Here is a 21,280-nt window from a genome sequence, read left to right as displayed (position 1 = left end):
GTAAAAAACGGTAGAAATAAATAATAGGAAAGGGACATGAATTAATCTTATACTTAAAACAGACAAAAATATACCCGATAGCACGGAAGGTCACTCAGGAGTAGTGGATGGCGAGACTCTGACATCAACACATCGAGAAAATGAAGAGGAGTTTTAACACGTGTGGAAGATGAAATCCCTATTAAAAAATAAAATAAAAAACAGATAAAAGATTCGCCTCCATTATCTATATATATATCAATGATGTTCAATAGGTGGAGGGGGAGTGAAGGCCAGTGGGTTAGGGGTGGAGGGAAGAAGGGAAGTGGAAGAGAGTGTGGGAAGGAAGGAGACTGTAGGTGGAGTAGGATGGATGATGGGTGGAGGAGGGTGGTGGGCAGGAGGGAGGAGGAAGGGAGGTAGAGCAGGGTGTGGGCAGGTGGTGGAGGGGCAGGTGATGGTGGTAGGGGAAGGTGGTGGTGGTAGGGGGCAGGTGGTGGTGGTGAGAATGATGTGGTGTTAGAGGGGGCAGGTGGTGGTGGTAGGGGGCAGGTGAATTGGTGGTGGGGGGAACCCAGGTGGTGGTGAGTGGGGGGCAGGTGGTGGTGGTGGTAAGGAGGAGCCCAGGTGTGGTGGTGGTGGTGGGGTGGGTGGTGGTGGTGGTTAGAGTTTTGAACCCGGATGGTGGTGGTGGTTAATTGGTGAGGGGGACAGGGTGGTTGGTGGTGGGGGGGCAGGTGGTGGTGTGGTGTGAACAGGGGCATTCGTTGATTGGTGGTGGGAGACGGATGGTGGTGGTGGGGGACGGGTGGTGGTGGTTGGTTGGTGAGGGACTGGCCAAGGGTGTGGGGTGGTGGTGGAGGCGGATGGTTGGTGTGCTGGGGGCCCAGGTGGTGGTGGTGGTGTGGTGGGGGGCAAGGTGGTGGTGGTAGAGACGGATGGTGGTGGTGGTGGTGGTGGTGGGGGGGCAAGGTGGTGGTGGTGGGGGGGCAAGGTGGTGGTGGTGGGGGCAGGTGGTGGTGGGGTGGTGGGGGCAGGTGGTGGTGTGGTGAGGGCAGGTGGTGGTGGTGAGGGGGCGGGTGGTGGTGGTGGGGCGGGTGGGGTGGTGGTGGGGGCAGGGGCAGGTGGTGGTGGTGGGACGGCGGGTAGGTGGTGGTGGGGCAGGTGGTGGTGGTAGGGCAGGTGGTGGTGGTAGGGGTGGTGGTGGTGGTTGGAGGGCAGGTGGTGGTAGGGGGGGAAGTGGTGGTGCTAGGGGTCAGATGGTGGTGGTAGGGGGACAGGTGGTGGTGGTAGTGCAGGTGGCAAGAGGTGAGGTTCTAGTGGGTGGTCTCGTCAGTATGCGGGCCACACCTGTTCAGTGATTATTATTTGTTGGCCGGCCCTTCTCCCTGACCGGCCCTCCCTGGCTGGCCGAGACCGCCCCCCTCCCTGGCCGGCCGCCCTCCCCTGTTAGCCGTCCCAAGGGCTGTGGCACGATGCTCTCCACACCGGACAAAGGCAATTTGATGGTCTTCAAACCAGGGTATTGTAAGTGAGCACTTGACTGGGGCCATAAAGGAGGTGCTTGGGGGAGGTGGTGGTGTTAGTGGCTCCAGCGACCCCCAGCCTCGACATTTAAGAGTACTGAGTCACAGGAGGTGATTAATGTTGCAGATCTTATCACTGGTTATCGCTGTACTAAATACATACTATCATAGATCAAACCCACGGAGAAAGGCAAATAAATACACAACCACTTAACATTGAGCGACGCACGACGGGCTGTGGGTGGTGTGTACACGCCTGGGTGGCTCGGCTAATCCGCTGTGTGGTAACAAATTGTTAAACAAGTGTGCGTGATAACGAGGCTGGTGGGTGGCGGGGCGGGCAGTAGGCGGGGAGTGATGAGGGCAGGGCGGCCCGCACTGACACCCCGCCACCCTACCTAATTGCATTTCACGCCTTATCCTTCTTAAGGCGTCCAGCTCCCCGCGCTACAATACAATTGACCGTCGCCATTAGCGGCCAGACTGATAAAGGATCTGTAAAACTGAGGGTTGTCGAGTCGATAAATTGTCGTTTATGTGAGGCCGTTGAGGAGGAGAAATGTGGACACGATGAGTGTACATTACTGAGGTGTTTGTTATAGCCGATGATCACTGTACTCAGTGTGACAAGCGCTCGTTATGTACTCTAAACAGCTCGTTCATATCGGGTTATTCACACATCCTTTACCCGTGTTTAAGGTGCGCTACCAAACATACAACACAATACTGTATACATGTACTATCGTGGACAAAAGTTCGCTTCCTGTAGAGAAACTGAGACACGGGAATGAGTCTCCGAACTGACTTACCCTGATTGTTATCTGCTGCGGGTGTGCTGTGCGGGTCGATACTGCTTCAGTTTGGGAAGGAGCGAACTTTTGTCCACAATAGTAGTATACTGTACAGTACAGTACACTATTTGCACTTCATGCTTCATTCTGCTCGTAGCTGATTTACATACGAATTTATCTTATCTAATACGCAGCACTATTGTAGCACTTTATATATATATATATATATATATATATATATATATATATATATATATATATATATATATATATATATATATATATATATATATATATATATACATATATATATAGTACGTGTATACAATATTAAACTCCCTTTCATAATATTGCTTAAGGTCATCAATACATACAATAAAAACATTCCGTAAAATCGATAATGCCCCCATCACATGATCAGTTCATTTTCACTCTCAATAGTAATGTTTTAGTCAGGGGACAAGATAACTAATAACGGAGACTCGTGCCCTCGCACAATGCTTGGGTCTGATAACACACATACTGTACACCGATCGTAAGTCTCATGAGGACTGACCAACGTTTTCTATTGGGGGTTGAAGAGGAATGCATCACTGAGGGTGGCGAAGACAAGCTGAGGAACAGGTGAAATGTAAATACTGTCCATCTCGTGAGACAGAAGGAAAAGACATTATAAAAGAAGAAAGAAAAAGAAGAAGACGAAGGCGAAGCACTTGACAAGTTGACACCCCGTGTTTATAATTCCGTGCAAAACAACTAAGACAATGATAAGCAGATGTAACAACACTGTGGTAAAAAGTAAGACCATGACAAGACTGGGGGGGGAGCCACACTATAACACTCGACCGGGTGTCGTATAATTTTATGAGGTTATTGTTACATATTGTTGTGAATCTTAGGTTTTTCATATTTCCTGTCATGTTTGTAAGTTTTTTGTTTTGTTTTTACTAATTTTCTTTTAGCTTAAAGATGTAATGGGAGTGTGTGTGTGTGTGTGTGTGATGAGGGTGCAGTGAGAAGATAATAATAATATGGCAATAATATAACAATAACAGTAGTAGTAGTAGTAGTAGTAGTAATATACTCGGCAGCAAGAAAGCCACAGACAGGCCCATTACACGACATAAAACACCCTGACAGCCTCCATTTAAGTAATTAAGACAACTAGACAGCAGGACATTTGACCAGAAAAGGTGACACAACGAATATAAAACTCATGTAGTCAATCATTTGAGAGAGAGAGAGAGAGAGAATATGTGTGTTTGTGCATGTTGAATGATCGTAAAAAACAACACTCATATCCTTATTCTCTTCGGGTTAAAACACCCAACAACAAACAAACACGACCAAAGACGGCAGGGGTAACCAGGGAGGAAGGAGACTGACCAATAAAAAACCCCGACAAAAAGCGGCTGGGGTGTTACGTCACACACACAAGGGCCAATTAGAGTCCTTCTCTTTGACCATAATGGCGACCCTTCCTTGGGCCCCACCCGCGACAACCAACACTTTTATGGTGCCTTTAATTTGATGCTTCCCGGATTCTCCAAGCCTCGTACATTGAATTTTTCCTCCCAAACGCGGAGACACAAGATCGCATCTAACTGGCAGCTAAAATGGCGCCGAAAATGCACTGAGACTAATCCATACAGTAACTGAATACCAACTCATTTTGGGGTTCAAGTTTAACATAGGAACCTTTTGAGATTTTCTATATCGGTCTGTGGGCGTGGGTGTGGGTGTGGGGGCGTGGCGGCGCGTGTGGTGAAGATGCGTCAAGGGGAATTTGAATTTTGCCTTGGACAACAGCTAGTTTATTGTGCACCACATACTAATCCTGTGAAAGGTAGTACAAAAAGAATTACAGAACAGAGGTCACAAAGGGCATCTATTAGACCCCAGTGATCAGGATATTGTGGCGTTGAGTGTAACAGAGTATTTCCAGTAGAACATTATTTGTTTAATTCAAAACATAGAAGTTTACTTAAGTACTAGATGTGAAATGATTAGTGTATCAGCTATCTTACTTGGTCCTGTACCCAAAAGTTATATTTTGTAGTCGTAGTGTAGGTATGTCTGGGCGCACATTTTACATTAACTTTTGTTCACATCTGCCTGAGGGGCATAATACCAGTGGTACTTAAATCCTAACCTCAGTCTAGCGGTTAGATCTTGTAATCTAGTGATCTTGATATTTGCTCCATATACATGTTTTACTTGATACATCTCATCCTGGTAAACGATGGGTTGACCAGTGCCTGTGTTTGCACATGTTTGCTGGCTTCAAATTCATCAACCTGTTCTTTTCTGATTACAGTTTTTAAGGTTCTCACCGTTTCGTGTCGTCTCTGTGTGTGTTCTGAATGTTATTTACAAGTAGTAGAAGCTCCAACAACTTTCCCTGAATACGAATTCGCAACTTTTCGATTTACAACCCGTGACATCTCGCTTGCGAGACGGTACCGCACACACCTTGATTGTATTCAAGAGCCTGTGTTGGACGCGAGTGTAGCTAATGCATCAACTCTTATCATGTAGAGGGGTATGGTGAGGGTGTGTTGAATAACTGTGTATAGGTGAGGATGTGTGATGGTGAAGGTGTATGGTGGTGGTGTATGGTGATGGTATATGGTGAGGATGTATGGTGAGGGTGTATGGTGAAGGTATATGGCGAGGATGTATGATAAAGGCGTAAGCTGAGGGTGTATGATGAGGATGTACGGTGAAGGTGTATGGTGAGGGTGTATGGTGAAGGTGTATGACGAGGATGTATGGGAGGGTGTACGGTGAGGATGTACGGTGAAGGTGTATGGTGAGGATGTATGGTGAAGGTGAATAGTGATGTGTATGATGAGGGTGTATGGTGAAGGTGTATGATGAGGATGTATGGTGTAGGTGTAGGGCGTTAGAGTGAACATGTCCTGTAAAAAAAAATAAAGAGCTTCTATACGCTAGACTAGCAGTAAATATACCAACCTTAGCTTACATTACGCTTAATGAACGATAAACATTTCTAAATGAGCTAACATGACGCTCTATGACCAATGAACAAATGAAACAGCTTCTCGAATAACTTAACTGATCCTTCAAAATCAACCTATGGAATAAAGCGGGGAAACTCGGCATCAGTGCGGGCGAGAGTAGTGGTAGCGGATACACCTGTCACCACATTCGCCTCCACTACCAGGAACTCAATCAAGGTTCCGTCGTTATATATTTTACTATAAGATTCATTCCAGATTATGTCAACTAGTTTTCTACGATAGCCAACGGTACCTAGAATCGTCAGGAAGGTGCAAGAGCATATGCGTGTCAACTGGTTGAGTTTTTTAACATTTGTTTGCAATGGCATCGTGTGTGTTGCGTAAATTCGGATGCAGGTGTTTGAAAGTAAAATACAATACCAGGCAAACAAATTCTATGGATAGTCTCCCTCCTCTTCTTATATAGAAGTTGCAGCAAATATAAATTTTATTGTTGATGGATTAGTATAATTACTAACTTGAAGCACAGTTATAGCTCTTCTTAGTAGTAGTAGTAGTAGTAGTACCTTCACGTCACAGACTATTTTAGTAGGTGGTACTATTGCATTCAGACTAATTTTTAATTGACATGATCTTGGATGTAAAACTTGAGTTACTGTTTACAAATCATTCTCAAGGGTTTATTATTTTTGCATCATTGTGGTGATGATCTATTAATTCAGTACACAGCTATGCATTGTGTTAGCCAAGGGTTGTGTGTGTGGGGGGCCCCAGTAGGTAGAGAATGCTGCCCTCCTGTCACACTCCCAGTCTCGCGCTGCTCAATACAGCGGCGGCCTTCCTCAGTTTTATTGTCACTTTATGGCATTTATTCCTTGTTTGGCGGTTGCAGGGACCCGCCTCCAGTAAAGAGATTTATTTCTCTTTCTCTTTTAAGCTATAATGTTTGTTGGTGCGTAAAACTCGACAACGAAGCGGTTATAACTCTGTTACTCGCGACAGTTGGGATGTTTCGTGTGTACAGTATGTGGATTTTTTGTATCTTCTTATTGCTAAGTTATATATTCAGCTCGGTCTTTGAAACCTGGGAGCTTGATTCACATGTATTACATGATGTACTGTTAATGAGTATACTAACTATTTAGACCACTAGGGCAGCTCCCTGTCACTGATGATAAGATTACAGGGAGCCTGAAAGACTTAAGATTCTGCTGTCCCTTCCTCTCTCTCCCCGTCTACAAGGAACACTTCTATGAGATGAAACTCGTTTGGAAAGTCACAAAAAACCGGAGCGTATCATTATTTTCACTGCCTCTCTGTAATCACAACAAGAAATACATCACGCAATACAAACCTGACAATAATTCTTCCCAATACAATCATGGTCAAACAAGACACCAACAACCGCCGAGTATTAGTTATAACAGTCCTTCTCTCTACAATGACTCCCAGGTCACTCCCTCACCCTCTCTCGCCCAGGATGTGACGCGTGTCAGGGGACAAGCTAAAGCTTCCCTGGTGACGTCTGGACCTGTCTGAGTGTTTCACTGTCAGGAGCACCACGCCCCTCAGGCTACGTCCTGGAGCACTCATCCGCACCCTGCACCGTCATGCTGTGGGAGTGGAGGTGAGGCACAGGATGAAGACGAAAGGAGAGGGGATCGGGGGTAAGGGCGTGATTGTGGAGGGGGAGGGGTGGGTCAGGTATAGTGAGAGGTGCGAGAGGAGTAAGGGGATGATGGTAACTGATGTGCGATGTTTAAGCTGAAGCTAAGCACAATGCAGGAAATTTCGCTGTTGGTGGTGACTGACGAAGACAGCAGGGATGACGGTGATAAAGATAGTGTTCTTGGTCGTTATGGTGATGCACAGGTCAAGTAGCGATTGTTGAAGTACAGAACACCAGAGAGCCACAACAACGACTGTGTGACCGAGGGAAGGATAATATCGTACAAGAGGTATGGTTCGGTCATCTACCTGATACTCCTGTGACCAAGAATATGGCAAACCTTTGATCAAGAGACAACAATCGTCTGAAGGCATAACCTGGGGGAGCTCTGGTGGTAGACATGTTTAGGTGTCAAAGATTGCTCTAAAAAAATAATAATAATAATTCTGCCACCCAAAGAGACAGTTGAAAGAAAAGTGTAAATGTTTACTTAAGTCCAGAGAAGACATTTCAGGAGAGTCTCAGTTAATGAGGGAACGTGACTGCCAGGTAAAAGGTACTCATTTGGCTACGTAACAGAAAGACTGGTAAAGAAAGAACCATCCTTGTATAAAATAAAACCAAGGCTTAAATGTATCTGAAGAAGACAATACTCCCAGAAAACTAAAGAACAATTTAGGTTGGGGAAAAACTCATATTTACTCAATACTGTATAGTCTAACATGGCCACAGGATGATGAGGTAGACAAAAAAGGTGAAAGTGTGACCTAAAAAGAAAAAGTAACGAAGTGAAGAAAGAAAAATCCACCATGATTACAGCGAATATGACAGCCATGGTACATAAACAAGGAAAACAAAATATCTCTTTGACTTTGGTGTAATAACTAACCTTAATAAGCAATGTTAAAAATACAATTCATAATTTAAAATAAGAATTAGTTCCGGAAGGAGGAGGAGGAGGAGAGTGTCTAGTCATACGAGAGTCTGGTCATGGTGCAAGAATGTCTGGTGAGAACAAAAGAAAAAATAAACGTTGAAAAAAAAAGTGACTCGTCGGCAGCAAACTGTGATGAGGTGATTTTGTTGTTGTTCTTAGCAGTTCAGGTTTTTTGTTTCGTAAAACACATAAACAGAATCTTGAGGCCAAAAAAGTTTATATTCTTCCAACAGGGATTATATCCAGCCGTTGTCCTTGGAGCGGAGTGGAAGGTAGGGAGTCCAGCAATTGTTCCAACTTTTATACTGCATACCTGGAGTTACGTAACACTCCCACGGAAAAAAAAAATTAAACTAACCCTCACATTATCATGGGGTGTACTCATCCACATTTTTCTTTTATTTATGAGTTGCTTTGATTCCCTTTTTTTCTGATTTCACGAGTTGTAATTGTCAAGTGTGGGACGCAGTAGTTATCAACCAAGCTTGGCCGCACTGGAGGCGAAGTTAGTTTTTCTTCTCTTGAGTTCATGACCAGGGAGAGCACGATCAGCAGGCCAGAGTGTGCAGGTGGCAAGCAGGATCTTATAATGCGTGTAGTCGTGGGTAGCCGTGTGCAGCAGCTCCACTACTCACTTTGATACAATCTTAACAAACCTGTCCCCTTATTCACGCCAGCCAGACCACCCGACCAGCCCAGCTAGCTAGCGGGCCAACCTGTGCTCTCAACCATCTGTTTATCGTGAGCAAATGCGCATAGTTTTTCGTCAGATACTCCTATTTTCTTCATTGGCTTTCTTGTGTATCTATGTGTGTAGTTGATTTTATGAAGTCGTGTCAGTATCCGAGCTCGAATTTCTGTTAAACCTTCCTTGTGTTCCTTTCCGTGAGTCATCTGTCTTTACCCTTGACCTTATATTCTTCTCTCTTTGTTTACGTCTTCTCGACCTAACCTAACCTAACCTCTTACTTTATTTATATCTGCCCTTTTGTTTTATTTTGTGTCGCCCAATCCAGACGTCTTCTCCCCCCCCCCTCCCTAAACACACACACACACACACACATTCACACAGTCATATTGTCTCCATGGTGTGGCGGTAACAATAAAGTAGTAAATCAAAGCGAATAAAAAACCTGTTCACATCCTTACAGGGGAGTAACCTGGATCCCCTAGAGGTAACCCGGACGAAATCTAAACTAGTGTGATCCGCGCCCGTAATATTTTAGTCTTGTTACTTTTCCTTCTCTCTTGTTCTTAGTTCTTCTTCCGGCATAATTACACATTAAACCAGAACTATACCAGTTTGATAACGTCCAAGTACGTTAGTTTGATGACGCCAAGTACGTTAGTTTGATAAAGTTCAGTACGTGAGTTTGATGAAGCCAAGTACGTTAGTTTGATAAAGTTCAGTACGTGAGTTTGATGAAGCCAAGTACGTGAGTTTGATGACGCCAAGTACGTTAGTTTGATGACGCCAAGTACGTTAGTTTGATAAAGTTCAGTACGTGAGTTTGATGACGCCAAGTACGTGAGTTTGATGACGCCAAGTACGTGAGTTTTATGACGCCAAATACGTTAGTTTGATGACGCCCAGTACGTTAGTTTGACAAAGTTCAGTCCGTGAGTTTGATGACGCCCAGTACGTTAGTTTGACAAAGTTCAGTCCGTGAGTTTGATGACGCCCAGTACGTTAGTTTGACAAAGTTCAGTACGTGAGTTTGACAAAGGTTTAGACTAAAGGATTTCCCCCGTGATGATGAGGAAGCGGCGAGAAGCGTGTGTGGAGAGGCAATGTTGTGTTGATACTCTGGCCTGGCGGTGGAGATAACCGTCACGCTGAAGCTGACCTTCCTCACTCTCTCCTCCCTCACCTTCCTCACCCTTTCCTTCCTCATCTTCACCTCCCTCACTCTCTCCTCCCTCACCTTCCTCACCCTCTCCTTCCTCACCGTCTACTCCCTTACCTCAACCTCCCTCACCGTCTCCTTCTCCTCATTCACCTTTAGCTCCCTCACCCTCTCCTCCCTCATCTTCTCCTCCTTCACCCTCACCTCCCTCACCCTCTCCTCCCCTCACCTTCTCCTCCCTCACCTTCCCCTCCCTCACCCTCTCCTCCCCTCACCTCTCCTCCCTACCTCTCCTCCCCTCACCCTCTCCCTCCCCCCCCCCTGCCCTCTCCCCTCCCTCTCCTACCTCCTCCTTCTCTCTCCTCCCCTCCCCCTCTCCCCTCCCCCTCTCCTCCCCTCCCCATCTTCTCCCTCCCTGCCTCTCCTCCCTCCTCTCCCCCTCCCTCCACCCTCTCCTCCCTCCCACCTCTCTCCCTCACTCTCCTCCCCTCACCCTCTCCCCTCACCTCCCCTCACCTCTCCTCCTCTATCTTCTCCTCCCTCACCCTCTCTCCCCTCCTCTCCCACCTCCCTCACCCTCTCCTCCCCTCCCCCTCTCCCTCCCCTCCCCCTCCCTCCCACCCCTCTCCCTCCCCTCCCCCCTCTCCCTCCTCCTTTCTCCCTCACTTCTCCCCTCTTCCCACCCCTCTCCTCTCCCTCTCCTCTCCCACTTCCCCTCACCCCTCTCCTCCCACCCTCTCCCCTCCCTCCCCCTCCTCCCTCCCCCTTCCCCTCCTCCCCTCCCCTCCCTCCCCTCACCCTCTCCTCCTCCCTTCCCCCCCTCACCCCTCTCCTCCTCACCTCCACCACCCGCCGCCTTCCTTACCTCACCTATCCTTCTCAAGCCCTGGTAATCCCCCTCCCCCTTCTATCTCCACCTTACATCTACTAATCTTTTCCTACGTACCACACTTCTCTACCCTCTTTAATCTTCCTCCACCTCTTTCTCCTTCTCCTCTCCTCTTCCATTGCCTTGTCTCTTATTCTCATCTGTTCCTTCCCAGACAAATTTTACCTGATTTCTCTCCTACCAACCAGTCTCTTGTTCTCTTTACTTGTTTTTCCTCCCCACCTCCCTCACTCTCTACCAGCCTCCTCCTCTCCCTCACTTCCACCACCACTTGGCCCCACTGGATCACAATACTTTTCAAGATTTTCTCATTGAACCATATAAGTATTTGCTGTACTACGTATTAACCTAACCTCACCTCACCTAAAAATAGAGTAGAACACGCATCAGTTTATGATGATTTACGTTACTGTGATAAAATAGCTACATGAAGACGTGACATATTCATAAACTGTGATACTGTAACTAAGGACAAAATTAAGTACACACCTATACAGGAGAGACCGTCCGTGGTGAGTGTGTGTCCGTCGCGGCAGGAACACGAGAAGGAGCCGATGGTGTTGAGACAGTCATGTTGACACCCGCCGTTGTCCACGCCACACTCGTCCACGTCCTGACAGTTGTGGGAGTCCTGAGGGTCTGGCAGGAACCCCGGGTAACAGGAGCAGGTGTAGTTGCCGGGAGAGTTGGTACACAGGTGCACACACCCACCATTACGGAGTCGACATTCGTCCAAATCTACCAGAGGGAAAGATTGAGGAAAGTGAGGGAGGTTGTCTATAAACTATCCCTACTTTCCCGTCCTGGACCCCATCTTTACATACTAAATATCCATAACTTACATTATAAAGATCTACATAACTAAATTATCAATAAGACATAGTATGATGACAGACACAACACCCACAAGAGGACGGTGGTATATGAGACCTTGAGGGGGAACAGCCTAGAGACAGGAAAACAAGGGAGGATCACCGCAAAGAATAACAATAACTAAAATCAAAGAAAATTCAAGTCTACTGGTTCATCGTTGCTGGTGAAGACGGAAGATACGAGGACCTGAGCTGCTTCTTCATTACACTAAAACGATTGTACTTATGGTTTATGATACATTGAACAACGAATAAGGAACTAGTCGATGGCAAATAAAAACTAAGAAAAAGTACAACTGAATTTATCTAAACAGCTCTATCTAGCAATAAATTATGTATGTGTGTGTGTGTGTGTGTGTGTGTGTGTGTGTGTGTGTGTGTGTGTGTGTGTGTGTGTGTGTGTGTGTGTTTGTGCTTTCAGTTAAATATGCCCGTAAGCACTCGCACATAACACACTAGACCCACCACTGAGAAACAGGATCACCACCAGGACCTGCTCAGGGCAAACACAACTGGCGTGAAATTATACAGACTGTGAATCAAATGTCTAATGAGTTGTGTCAGATGTCGACCGTGTTCCCAGGGCCGCCAGCCTTCCACCATGCAACACTGACGTACTTTTTGTCTAACAAGGAGGAAGATCTAATAAGCTACGGGTGTGTGTGTGTGTGTGTGTGAGAGAGTAACTACAGACGTACACTCATCAAAAACTTCTCGAACGCTATAAGCACTATGCAATCTGAAAAATGAACGAAGAATCTGAAACCATTCCGAGATCACAAGCTCCATTCTGATCGTTTTCACATCCATCGTGCCCAGGTGTCCGAGAAGTTTTAGTTGAGAATTTACATTATTTCCTGAAGCTTATGTACTCGTGCATCCTGTGGGTCTGGTAAAATGTGACTCTAGGAACTCATAGTGTAAAGCTGAGGCAGATGTACGACACCTGATAGAATATTTATACATATGATTCATAATTTTTTCTTGGGTGCAGAATGGTTTAGATGAATAAAACTGTTAAGACAAAAAAGTATATAAATATATGCTTAAGAGAGAGTTAAGGGCCACTGGAGGGAGGTGAGAGAAAATGAGAGGCCATGGAGGGAAGTGAGAGGCCACGGGATGGAGGGGAGAGTGAGAGACCATAGGAGAGTAGAGTGAGTGAGAGGCCATGGGAGGGAGAATAGAGTGAGTGAGAAGCCATGGGGTGGGGAGCAGAGCGAGTGGCAGGCCATGGGGGGGGAGTAGAGCGAGTGGCAGGCCATGGGAAGGAGACTAGAGTAGAGTGAGTGTGAGGCCATGGGAGGGAGAATGGAGTAGAGTGAATGAGAGACCATGGGAGGTGAACACAACCAAGTTTACCTTTACAGTTGCGACCGTTGCCCTCCCAGCCCTTCTTGCACGAGCACCTGTGGAATCTCTTGAAGCTCTTACAGACGGCGTGACGATCGCACCGATGACGCCCCGTCTTACACACGTCTGTAGGAGGGAGAGAGAGAGAACACCGTCAGGCATAATGGCAGAAAGAGGAGGAAGAGGAGACCGAAGAGGCTATGGACAATAACGACTAAAAAAATACTGTAAAATTAGATAAAATTACATCGATTAAGACAGAAGGAGAAAATCTGGAACATGTATAAATATCTAAAAATAAAAGAGAACCGCATTTACATCAGAGATAAAGTCTCTGGGTTGTGTCAGCGAGTGTGACGATATCATGAAAGAGGAAAAGCTGTAACTTCACGTCTTAAGGGTAAAATAAATCACAAAACAGGTAAATAAGAATTATCTGATCAGTAGATGAACTAATAATGAGACAGGTATGTGTATAATTGCGGAGAAGAAAATATAAATAAATACTTTTTTGGCTTTTATGAAGAAATCTTTCCCTTCCTTTTATCCGCATTGACTTCTATGACGTCACACCAGTTGACATCAACAAACTACTGGATGTATGTCTTTCTTTATCTATTGCCTTCTGTTCTGACATCTTTCTTATCTTTCTCCATCGAGTGTTTGAGTTGACTGTCAATAATTTGTGTAAAATGTGTCCCATATTCAGTGTCAGAAGAGGACACCAACGTACCCAAAGAAAACCTGCTGTATTTGGTTGGGTCACACTGTATAATACCCTTCTCACATCCAACCCGAGAATGGAATACGGGACGTAGTCGTGAGAGGCAAGCGCACTACCATCATGTCACCAAGATTCCCTTAACCCCCCTTTCCCTCTGACCTGAATAAAAGCTCCTGGAGTAGTGAAGGGGTTAGTGGAGACAGTCTATTAACATACTACATTACTGGGAGGAACTTTATGATCTTTTCTTGCGAGGATAGAGAAGAGAAAGAACACAAAGCATGATAAAAATTACTTAACTCTGGTAATAACTCGCAAAGGATACAGTATTATATGGTAAATCTGTTGAGTTCCTCGCCCGGGTGGAGGGACAGGAGATACTGCACGACTATTTCCTAAGCTACCTGTATCTTCCTACCAAAATTCAGTTCTCTATCTTCAAAACTGTGGAAATGCATCCGATCCACGAGCAAGGATGGTGGGTCGGCCCCTGCTCCACAACCAACACCACAACACGCATCACGACCACTACCACAACCACTCAACTAAAACTCTCGATCATCACCTTCCAATGTCAGACACAAGATAAATCACAGAGTTTAGTGTCGACAGGTACAAGTACAGGACAGCCATTGAGCCAAACCAGACGCTGCTGCCCCTCATCCATCACGGCAGTTCACCCACACTCCTGAGCTACCACGGACCAATAAAACCAGAGACTGTGTTTACTTACCCCACTGACAAAAATCTCCCTAGTTTATTTTTCTTTGGATTCAATCTCACCCAAGCAATACAGTGGTCATTTTTTTTTAAGTATCTCTAAAAGTTGACTTCAGTTTTATTATATTTTTCTCGGCGTTATTGTTTAAATATATTACCAAGGAAGAAATTTCGGACCACCTAAAGACACCCAGTTTATTTCATTATACACGATGGCTTACTTTACCTGAAGATTAGACACCCCAGCTTGTGTTACCAGAAGATTAGGTACTCCAGCCTATTACACTTTTAGGTTAACCATCCTATGGCTAACCTAAATTAGCCTAATCTAACCTAAGCTGGTGTGTTTAATCTTCAGGTGGAACAAGCTGGAGTGTCTAATCTTCTGGCGAAATAAGCTGGGGTGTCTAATCTTCTGGTGAAATAAGCTGGGGTGTCTAATCTTCTGGTGAAATAAGCTGGGGTGTCTAATCTTCTGGTGAAATAAGCTGGGGTGTCTAATCTTCTGGTGAAATAAGCTGGGGTGTCTAATCTTCAGGTGCAATAAACAAGGGTGTATAATCTTCAGGGTGGTGATACCAAGAAAATTTAACTCAACAATTTCATATATCGTAAATCTAAATCAGAAGTAAACTAAATAATGCAACTTAAAATATAATACAAAAAATAATGTCATGTTAACGTCAGACACAATGACAGCTGATCAATAACTCTCTCTCTCCCCACTCCGCCGCCCCCTCCCCTCCTCCAAAGGTCACCCCGCCAATGCTTACCTGTACCATGACTGATATCGCAAAAAAATTAATCGCGAAAACTTACACGTTAAATCGCTATAATTCATCAACATTAAGTGCTATTCTTGACTTGGGGGAAATGTCATTGGAATAATTTATAAGAATTAGAGATTATAAAACTACAAAATAATATATTGAATTATTATTTATTGAAAGGTTTGTGTTTATTCGTTCTTTTTCTTACAGCTATACTAAAAAGGTAGTGGAGGATGGTTAATGTAGGAGTTTGTAGCACTAAGGAAGTTTAGTTTAGGATAAGAAGAAAAGGTAGGTTAGGTTAATAAAGGATAGGTGAAGCTCAGAAAGAATAGGTTACGTTAAGAAAGGATAAGTTTAGTTAGGTTAGGTTAAAAAAAGGATAAGTTAGGTTAAGTTAAGATAGGATAGGTTATATTAGGTTAGGTAAAAATAGGTAAGTTAGGTTAGCGTTTTTCTTACAATCACCCCAGGGATCTAACACAATATATACGAAAATTCAAATAGTTGCTTATTTTACGGTCAACGCCAAACCTCTTTATATTCCGTGTTACTGTAGGTATTTATCATGTAGTATATACTGTAGTTGTAGCACGTAGGAGACCTAAACAAATAACCTCATTAGGCTCTGAGGCTTAAGCTTGGTATCACTGAACAATCACGCATCATCAAGAGTCTTAGCAGGTTCTCGCGTCTAATTCAGATGGCAGGCGCTGACGTTTGAACCATCTAGGGAATATTTCTATACCACGTTTTAGGAGAAGTAAATTTTATTTTATTAACAACAGGCATAATAAATATAAATTCATGGAATATCCCTTGAGTTTCATTGCGACTAAACGACTATATTTTTAGATTAAATTAAAAACATGTGATTAGTTTATGAGCGGTCAGACATGCAATAAGAGACTGACCATATTAATAATCCAGATAGATAAAGTAGTGAGATTTCAGTCATGTAATAGATAATCATAGTGTGTGTGTGTGTGTGTGTGATTTGACGCTTAATTTCAAAATTTTTAATACCGTCATGTACCGAGGATGAATACCATTAGAGAGTACAGTACCTCGCATTAACTGGAAACATTTATCTTGTATATGATGTTAACCACCCAGTCACTTCTGTACATCACGAGAATCTTGTACACTCACACGCCTTCACTAATATCACGTCCACAGTCAAGCTGGATTGAATAAGTGTGAGCTTCTACTCGTGTAACGTAATGTAACTGAATTTCAACATACGTCATTTCTTTCTCTCTTTAAATGATCACTGGAAGGGAGCAAGAAAATGGTATTATAAAGTCAAGGGAAACTCACACCTTTACCAATAGAACTATGAGGAGCCTTGTTGGTAGACTGGTAGATTAAAAAACTGAAGACCAACTTTGGGTAAGGTTTAAAATTTACGGATGAATATAAATGCTTTTCTAACAGTGTCATTAAGAAGACTAAGGGTGCTGGGAATGTACTTAATCCCACAGTAACAAACACTTTAGAGTATTGGAACTGAAATGGGAGACGTGCACGGCTTGACTTAAATTTATAGCTGGAGTTACCTTTAAGATATTGGAAGAAAATGTCCTATGAGCCTAGTCTTGACATTTCCTGAAGCAGTTTTCAGCATTGTAAGTTTCCCCAGCGTAGACATTCCTTATTAACAGCCAAATTCCTAATATAATGCAAAGTATCTATAAGAGATTATGTCTACGATGGTGGATAACCATTTAAAAATTTTATCATAAAGATCGTTCATTATAATCCTACTGACTTTCTCGAGGACAAACTTTCTACTTTCAATTCCCGTAGAGGTAAGTTTTCCGATGCTACTAAGACGTGTATCTTGGTTTTGTTTTGTATTATGAGTGGCGAGGAAGCGGTGGCGGTGGCCCTTCTTCATGCCTCCACAGTCTAGCGTGAATATATTTCATGGTTATCTAACTTATTTAACTGTAGGATCCGCCTAGCTATTTGTTTCATATAATATTTTTATCTAGTGGTATTGAATGTAGTCTTTGGTGAGTATGTTTCTATACTCACTAAGTGGCCGTGAGTTGGCGACCATGATGAGTAGATTCGGTTTACGTTCACGTCATGTTCGGCACCAAGACTGTTCATCCTCCTGACCTACCACACCACAGTCCACTCCTAGGGACTAAGTCAACCCGTTAGTAATCTTTGTCTGTCATAGAGATTGAAAACCTTTATATAAGAAGTCCCAAAATGGATTATATACGTCTTGTTTACACTACTTGACTAAAGTGACAAATCTGTTGAGTACATCACACACAGTCTAATACATGATTTGTGTAGCCTCACCCTTACTTATACTAGAAACTTGTTGCTCGCTAACTACTAATTGACTACTTATATTCATTTACTACCAGAGAGCGTACACACGGCCAAGGAAGACACTGGTGAGGGGGGGAGGGGGACATAGAGACAGGTGCCAACACCCCACATCTGGTCAATTAACCCACCTGGTCGTCTCCTGCGGTTATTGCGACTGTGGCGGCGAGTTTTGGCCTGGGACTTGGCGCGGGCGTGCGGGCCTTGGCTATGGGCTTGTGACCGCTGGTGCCTCTGTACGGTGGCGGTGGACACTACAGCCCGCCCGTGCTCCACACCCGTCGCCTGCACCGCCCACGTCAACAGGAAGAGGATGCTGGCACACGCCCACCACAGCTGCATCCTTACTAGTGTGCCCACGCCTCTGGCATGGTGGTGGGCGGGGAGTGGGGTTCCTCGGGCGGTGGCCAAGTAGTTGGGATCTCCACTTTTCCAGTGCTCAGGTGGAGAGAGTGGCCGCTGCCTCGTGTTCACATAACGTGTTCATGGTGGTCTCTCGTCACAGTTGGTGTTTTCCTGCATGTTTCACAAAAGATTACGGACCACATTATCACTGTCTGGTTTTGCATTTATTCGTTTAAACATTGATATACATAATCACGTTAGATTCTTAAAAAATATCACTGATTTTCATAAAGATATTTCCACATTGAAACGCACACTTTTTTGTTTTTGTTTTTTGTTTATGTGTCAGTAGCTTTACGATATATCAATATACTCTGACCTGTAGCACTCATGGGGCCACACTCAAGAGAGGATGAAGTAGCGCACCGCGAGGATTCTGTGTTTTGCACTATCTCAACACGACCACACCCTACCAGTCATCAGCGTCGTTTATCTAAGGTGAATCTTTTTTTAAACCTCAGGGGATAAAATCTACACTGATGCTCATTTTTCAGTTTCTTACAACAACACAGAGGAGACCACTGGAGAGTGTGAACAGCGGTCCGTAGGAAAAACTCCCCGCGAGGACTGAACATCGAAAAAAAAATCACTCTGATATAGCAGCAGCTGAGTCACGATATTCAAGTTACTGCGTCGATATGTAGAACTAGAGGTCCGTCACCTCTGTACTGTGACCCACCACAACACACACACAAATAACTTATTACAGTAAAAAAAAAAAAAAATCTAAATAACGAAAAAATGCGGACATAATATAAAATTTATATAAAAAATCATCGAACACCCATAGGCGGCAGCACTAGATATTTATACCCGATGATTTAATATAAAAATATAATAATAAGACAGACCTACACCATATGTGACAGAAGAATACCACTAAGATCCGTACAGAAGGTGCATGAGACTCAGTGTAATCGTTTATAAAAGGAGTTACTCAAAATAAAAATAACAAAGACACTTAAACACCACATGACTTTGAGAAGAATATTTTTTTCAGTTTGTTTATAATCTCCAGGATAAAGTAGTTGAAGTAATTATGATACGTAACATGTTTATACTATTACTCGGTTGAATTGATGCCATAATGAACTTGAATACCAAGACAAAATTGATATAGAGAGAGATATAGGAAGAAATTGTGCTTGGGAATTATTAAGATGAGCAATACTGATCCTTAAAGAAGCTTCACAGGTACAAACTAAGAAAGGAAATAATTATAACACGAGAAGGAAAGGAAGAAGAGATTGGATGGAAACGAAAATAAGTTTTAAAGTTTGCTTAATGGAGGCAAAGGAGTATTAACAACTGGAGTTATAGAATGAAGAAGGTCATTTACAGAGAAGGAAGGGGGTAAATGAACGAAAAAAAAATCCCTTTGGAACACAACGGTTAATAGGAGAAGAAGGAGATATATAGATACATTTATCTAATATGAACTACGGGACAGCTTACAGTACAGTGGATTAGACAGCAGAGAGAATCAGAAAAAATAAGAGGAAAGACATTTAGAAATCAACGACTTGTGCCATACTCTAGTGAATGTTTTGAAGATGTGGAGGACTACGAAATGGGTCCCTACAAAGTTCCTGAGAGAATCACCAATAGGTCTTTGTTAAAACCATACTGATGATGCGGAAAAGGGAAAAAAGAGCTTATATTTACGAAAGTTCAAGATCTAAAAACGAGGTAATGACGAAAGGGATCCGAATGGTGTCTCCTCTAATGGCTGAGCTGAACTATATAACATGCATCTAAGAGGAAGGAAAAGTGTGGAATTTGAGACGGAGGCAAAATGGACAGGCAAGAACAGGAGTTAATCTGAAGGAGCAGTCTTAGTAACCAGGGAGAGATGCCACGGAGAAGGCGGTGAAGGAGGATCAGGAGAGTTGAAATCGTTTAAAGTAGAAATGTGGAAAAATCAGAATCAATCAAGTTGTTGGTTTTTTCATAGGGAGAGTTAACTAAATGTTGATCAGGAGAAGCAGCGGAGGAGAGGATATGTGTTGTAGCATTTCCAAGATAGATTTGTTTTTGGTTCCTGAACAGAAAAATATGTTAGAAGAAGAGAATGTCCAAACCGATCATTTTCCCCGAACTATTGTGAACTTGACTTGGAGGAAAAAACTTTTGTAATAATTCCGAGTGAAGGAGATAACTGCAGGATGAAAGTCAGGAGAAGGGAAAGTTTCTCATGGTCTGATACACTCTTATCTCTGACACGACATGCACCACAACACGACCGATCGAGCCAATATTATAAAGGGAAATATTAGTAGTAAGACGGGAAACAGGACTTCATTCTATCCACGATGACTTGTGCTAAGTGGTCATCACCCTCGGAGATACTGTATCGCGATCAGCTAACCAGCGGACATTACGAGTGGAAATGACAATGTATCCCATATCTTGTGTTCTAACCTCTTTCACTCCCCTCATAATAAAATTGATATCCATTTACAGCTGCGTGGAACGGATGGGGAAAAAAGTGTTCCAAGATCGAACTAGCGACCCTTTAGGACATGAGACGAATACTGTATCTACTCAGCCGCCGCAGCCACATTCTAAGGAGTTATTATACAACCTGAGCAAGAAATACCGCCGAGTGTTCTTAAAGTGTTTACAGGTGTTTACTGGATGGACGTGGCCAGGTGGGAGAGTTGGAGATGAAGTTGTGACGGGAAGACACCAAGTGACACACACTCTATGTTTACAGTGGAAGGAGTGGAGAGAGAAAAAAGATTCGAGTGTGTTACAAGACTGTTCCTGAGGGTCAGCAACTCGAGCTGGTTATACTGTAAAAATGCACACACTGGTCAGGTCAGGTTAGGGTTTGCATGAAGCTATCTTGATCATCTGCATGATGATTTGCAGGCAATCAAAAGCTTCCAGAAAAGAGAAATATATAACCAATGACATTCTCCAGTCTTAAGGAGTCGACTCTATTGTGTATGAATTTGTAAAACTGTTAAAATTAGTTTGGGGTTAAAAGACAATTTTCTCCCCCACATTTTCACATGTTCCATTCAGCTCTTATGTTTGTGTTTCTAACTTTGTCTGGTTGATGTGAATTTTATGATGTCTTGGGGCAAACATGAAGACCATTTAAGAAGGCACCGTTGATAGTCAAACCTGTTTCTTCCCAGTCAAGAACTTCAAACACATCCCCCCAAAACCTCGACGTTATAATGTTATTACTGCGCTTCGACAACTAAAGTCTTTAAGCGTGTGACAAGGTTATTAATCACACCAGTCCACTAACAATAAAAAAATTATGAAAAAGAGGCTTAGCAAAATGGCTTCACTTGAACCTCACCTAATTTTGATTTTGTTATCACTGTGTAATCTAACCCATAAATTACACTCCCAGTTTCTTCAGTATTCTAGATCTTCAAAGCACATGCAACAGACGCCATCCTTAGTTAATCAGAAGCTTCTTTTATTATAACTGACGAATCCTGTAGA

At 43.6% G+C, this 21,280-nt stretch overlaps 1 protein-coding gene across 6 annotated transcripts in view; it reads right to left on the bottom strand.

The window, feature by feature from the left end:
* Positions 1–21,280, bottom strand: part of LOC121858840 (signal peptide, CUB and EGF-like domain-containing protein 1) — a 79,824-nt gene that overhangs the window by 19,086 nt on the left and 39,458 nt on the right. For 5 of the 6 annotated variants that reach the window (XM_042355491.1, XM_042355490.1, XM_042355493.1 and 2 more), the window contains exons 2-4: positions 17,542–17,926; positions 12,857–12,973; positions 11,112–11,360 (exon numbers count right to left, since the gene is read on the bottom strand). In XM_042355491.1, the coding sequence (XP_042211425.1) occupies positions 11,112–11,360; positions 12,857–12,973; positions 17,542–17,752 (577 nt within the window). In that variant the 5' untranslated portion in view covers positions 17,753–17,926. The remainder of the gene's footprint in view (positions 1–11,111; positions 11,361–12,856; positions 12,974–17,541; positions 17,927–21,280) is intronic. The other variant, XM_042355489.1, reaches the window with a different exon arrangement.

This window comes from Homarus americanus, unplaced genomic scaffold (assembly GCF_018991925.1).
Source record: "Homarus americanus isolate GMGI-L3 unplaced genomic scaffold, GMGI_Hamer_2.0 scaffold59232, whole genome shotgun sequence".
Taxonomy (NCBI): Eukaryota; Metazoa; Arthropoda; class Malacostraca; order Decapoda; family Nephropidae; genus Homarus; species Homarus americanus.
Note: the sequence above shows the minus strand (reverse complement) of the source record. Positions and strands in the feature narration are given on the sequence as shown.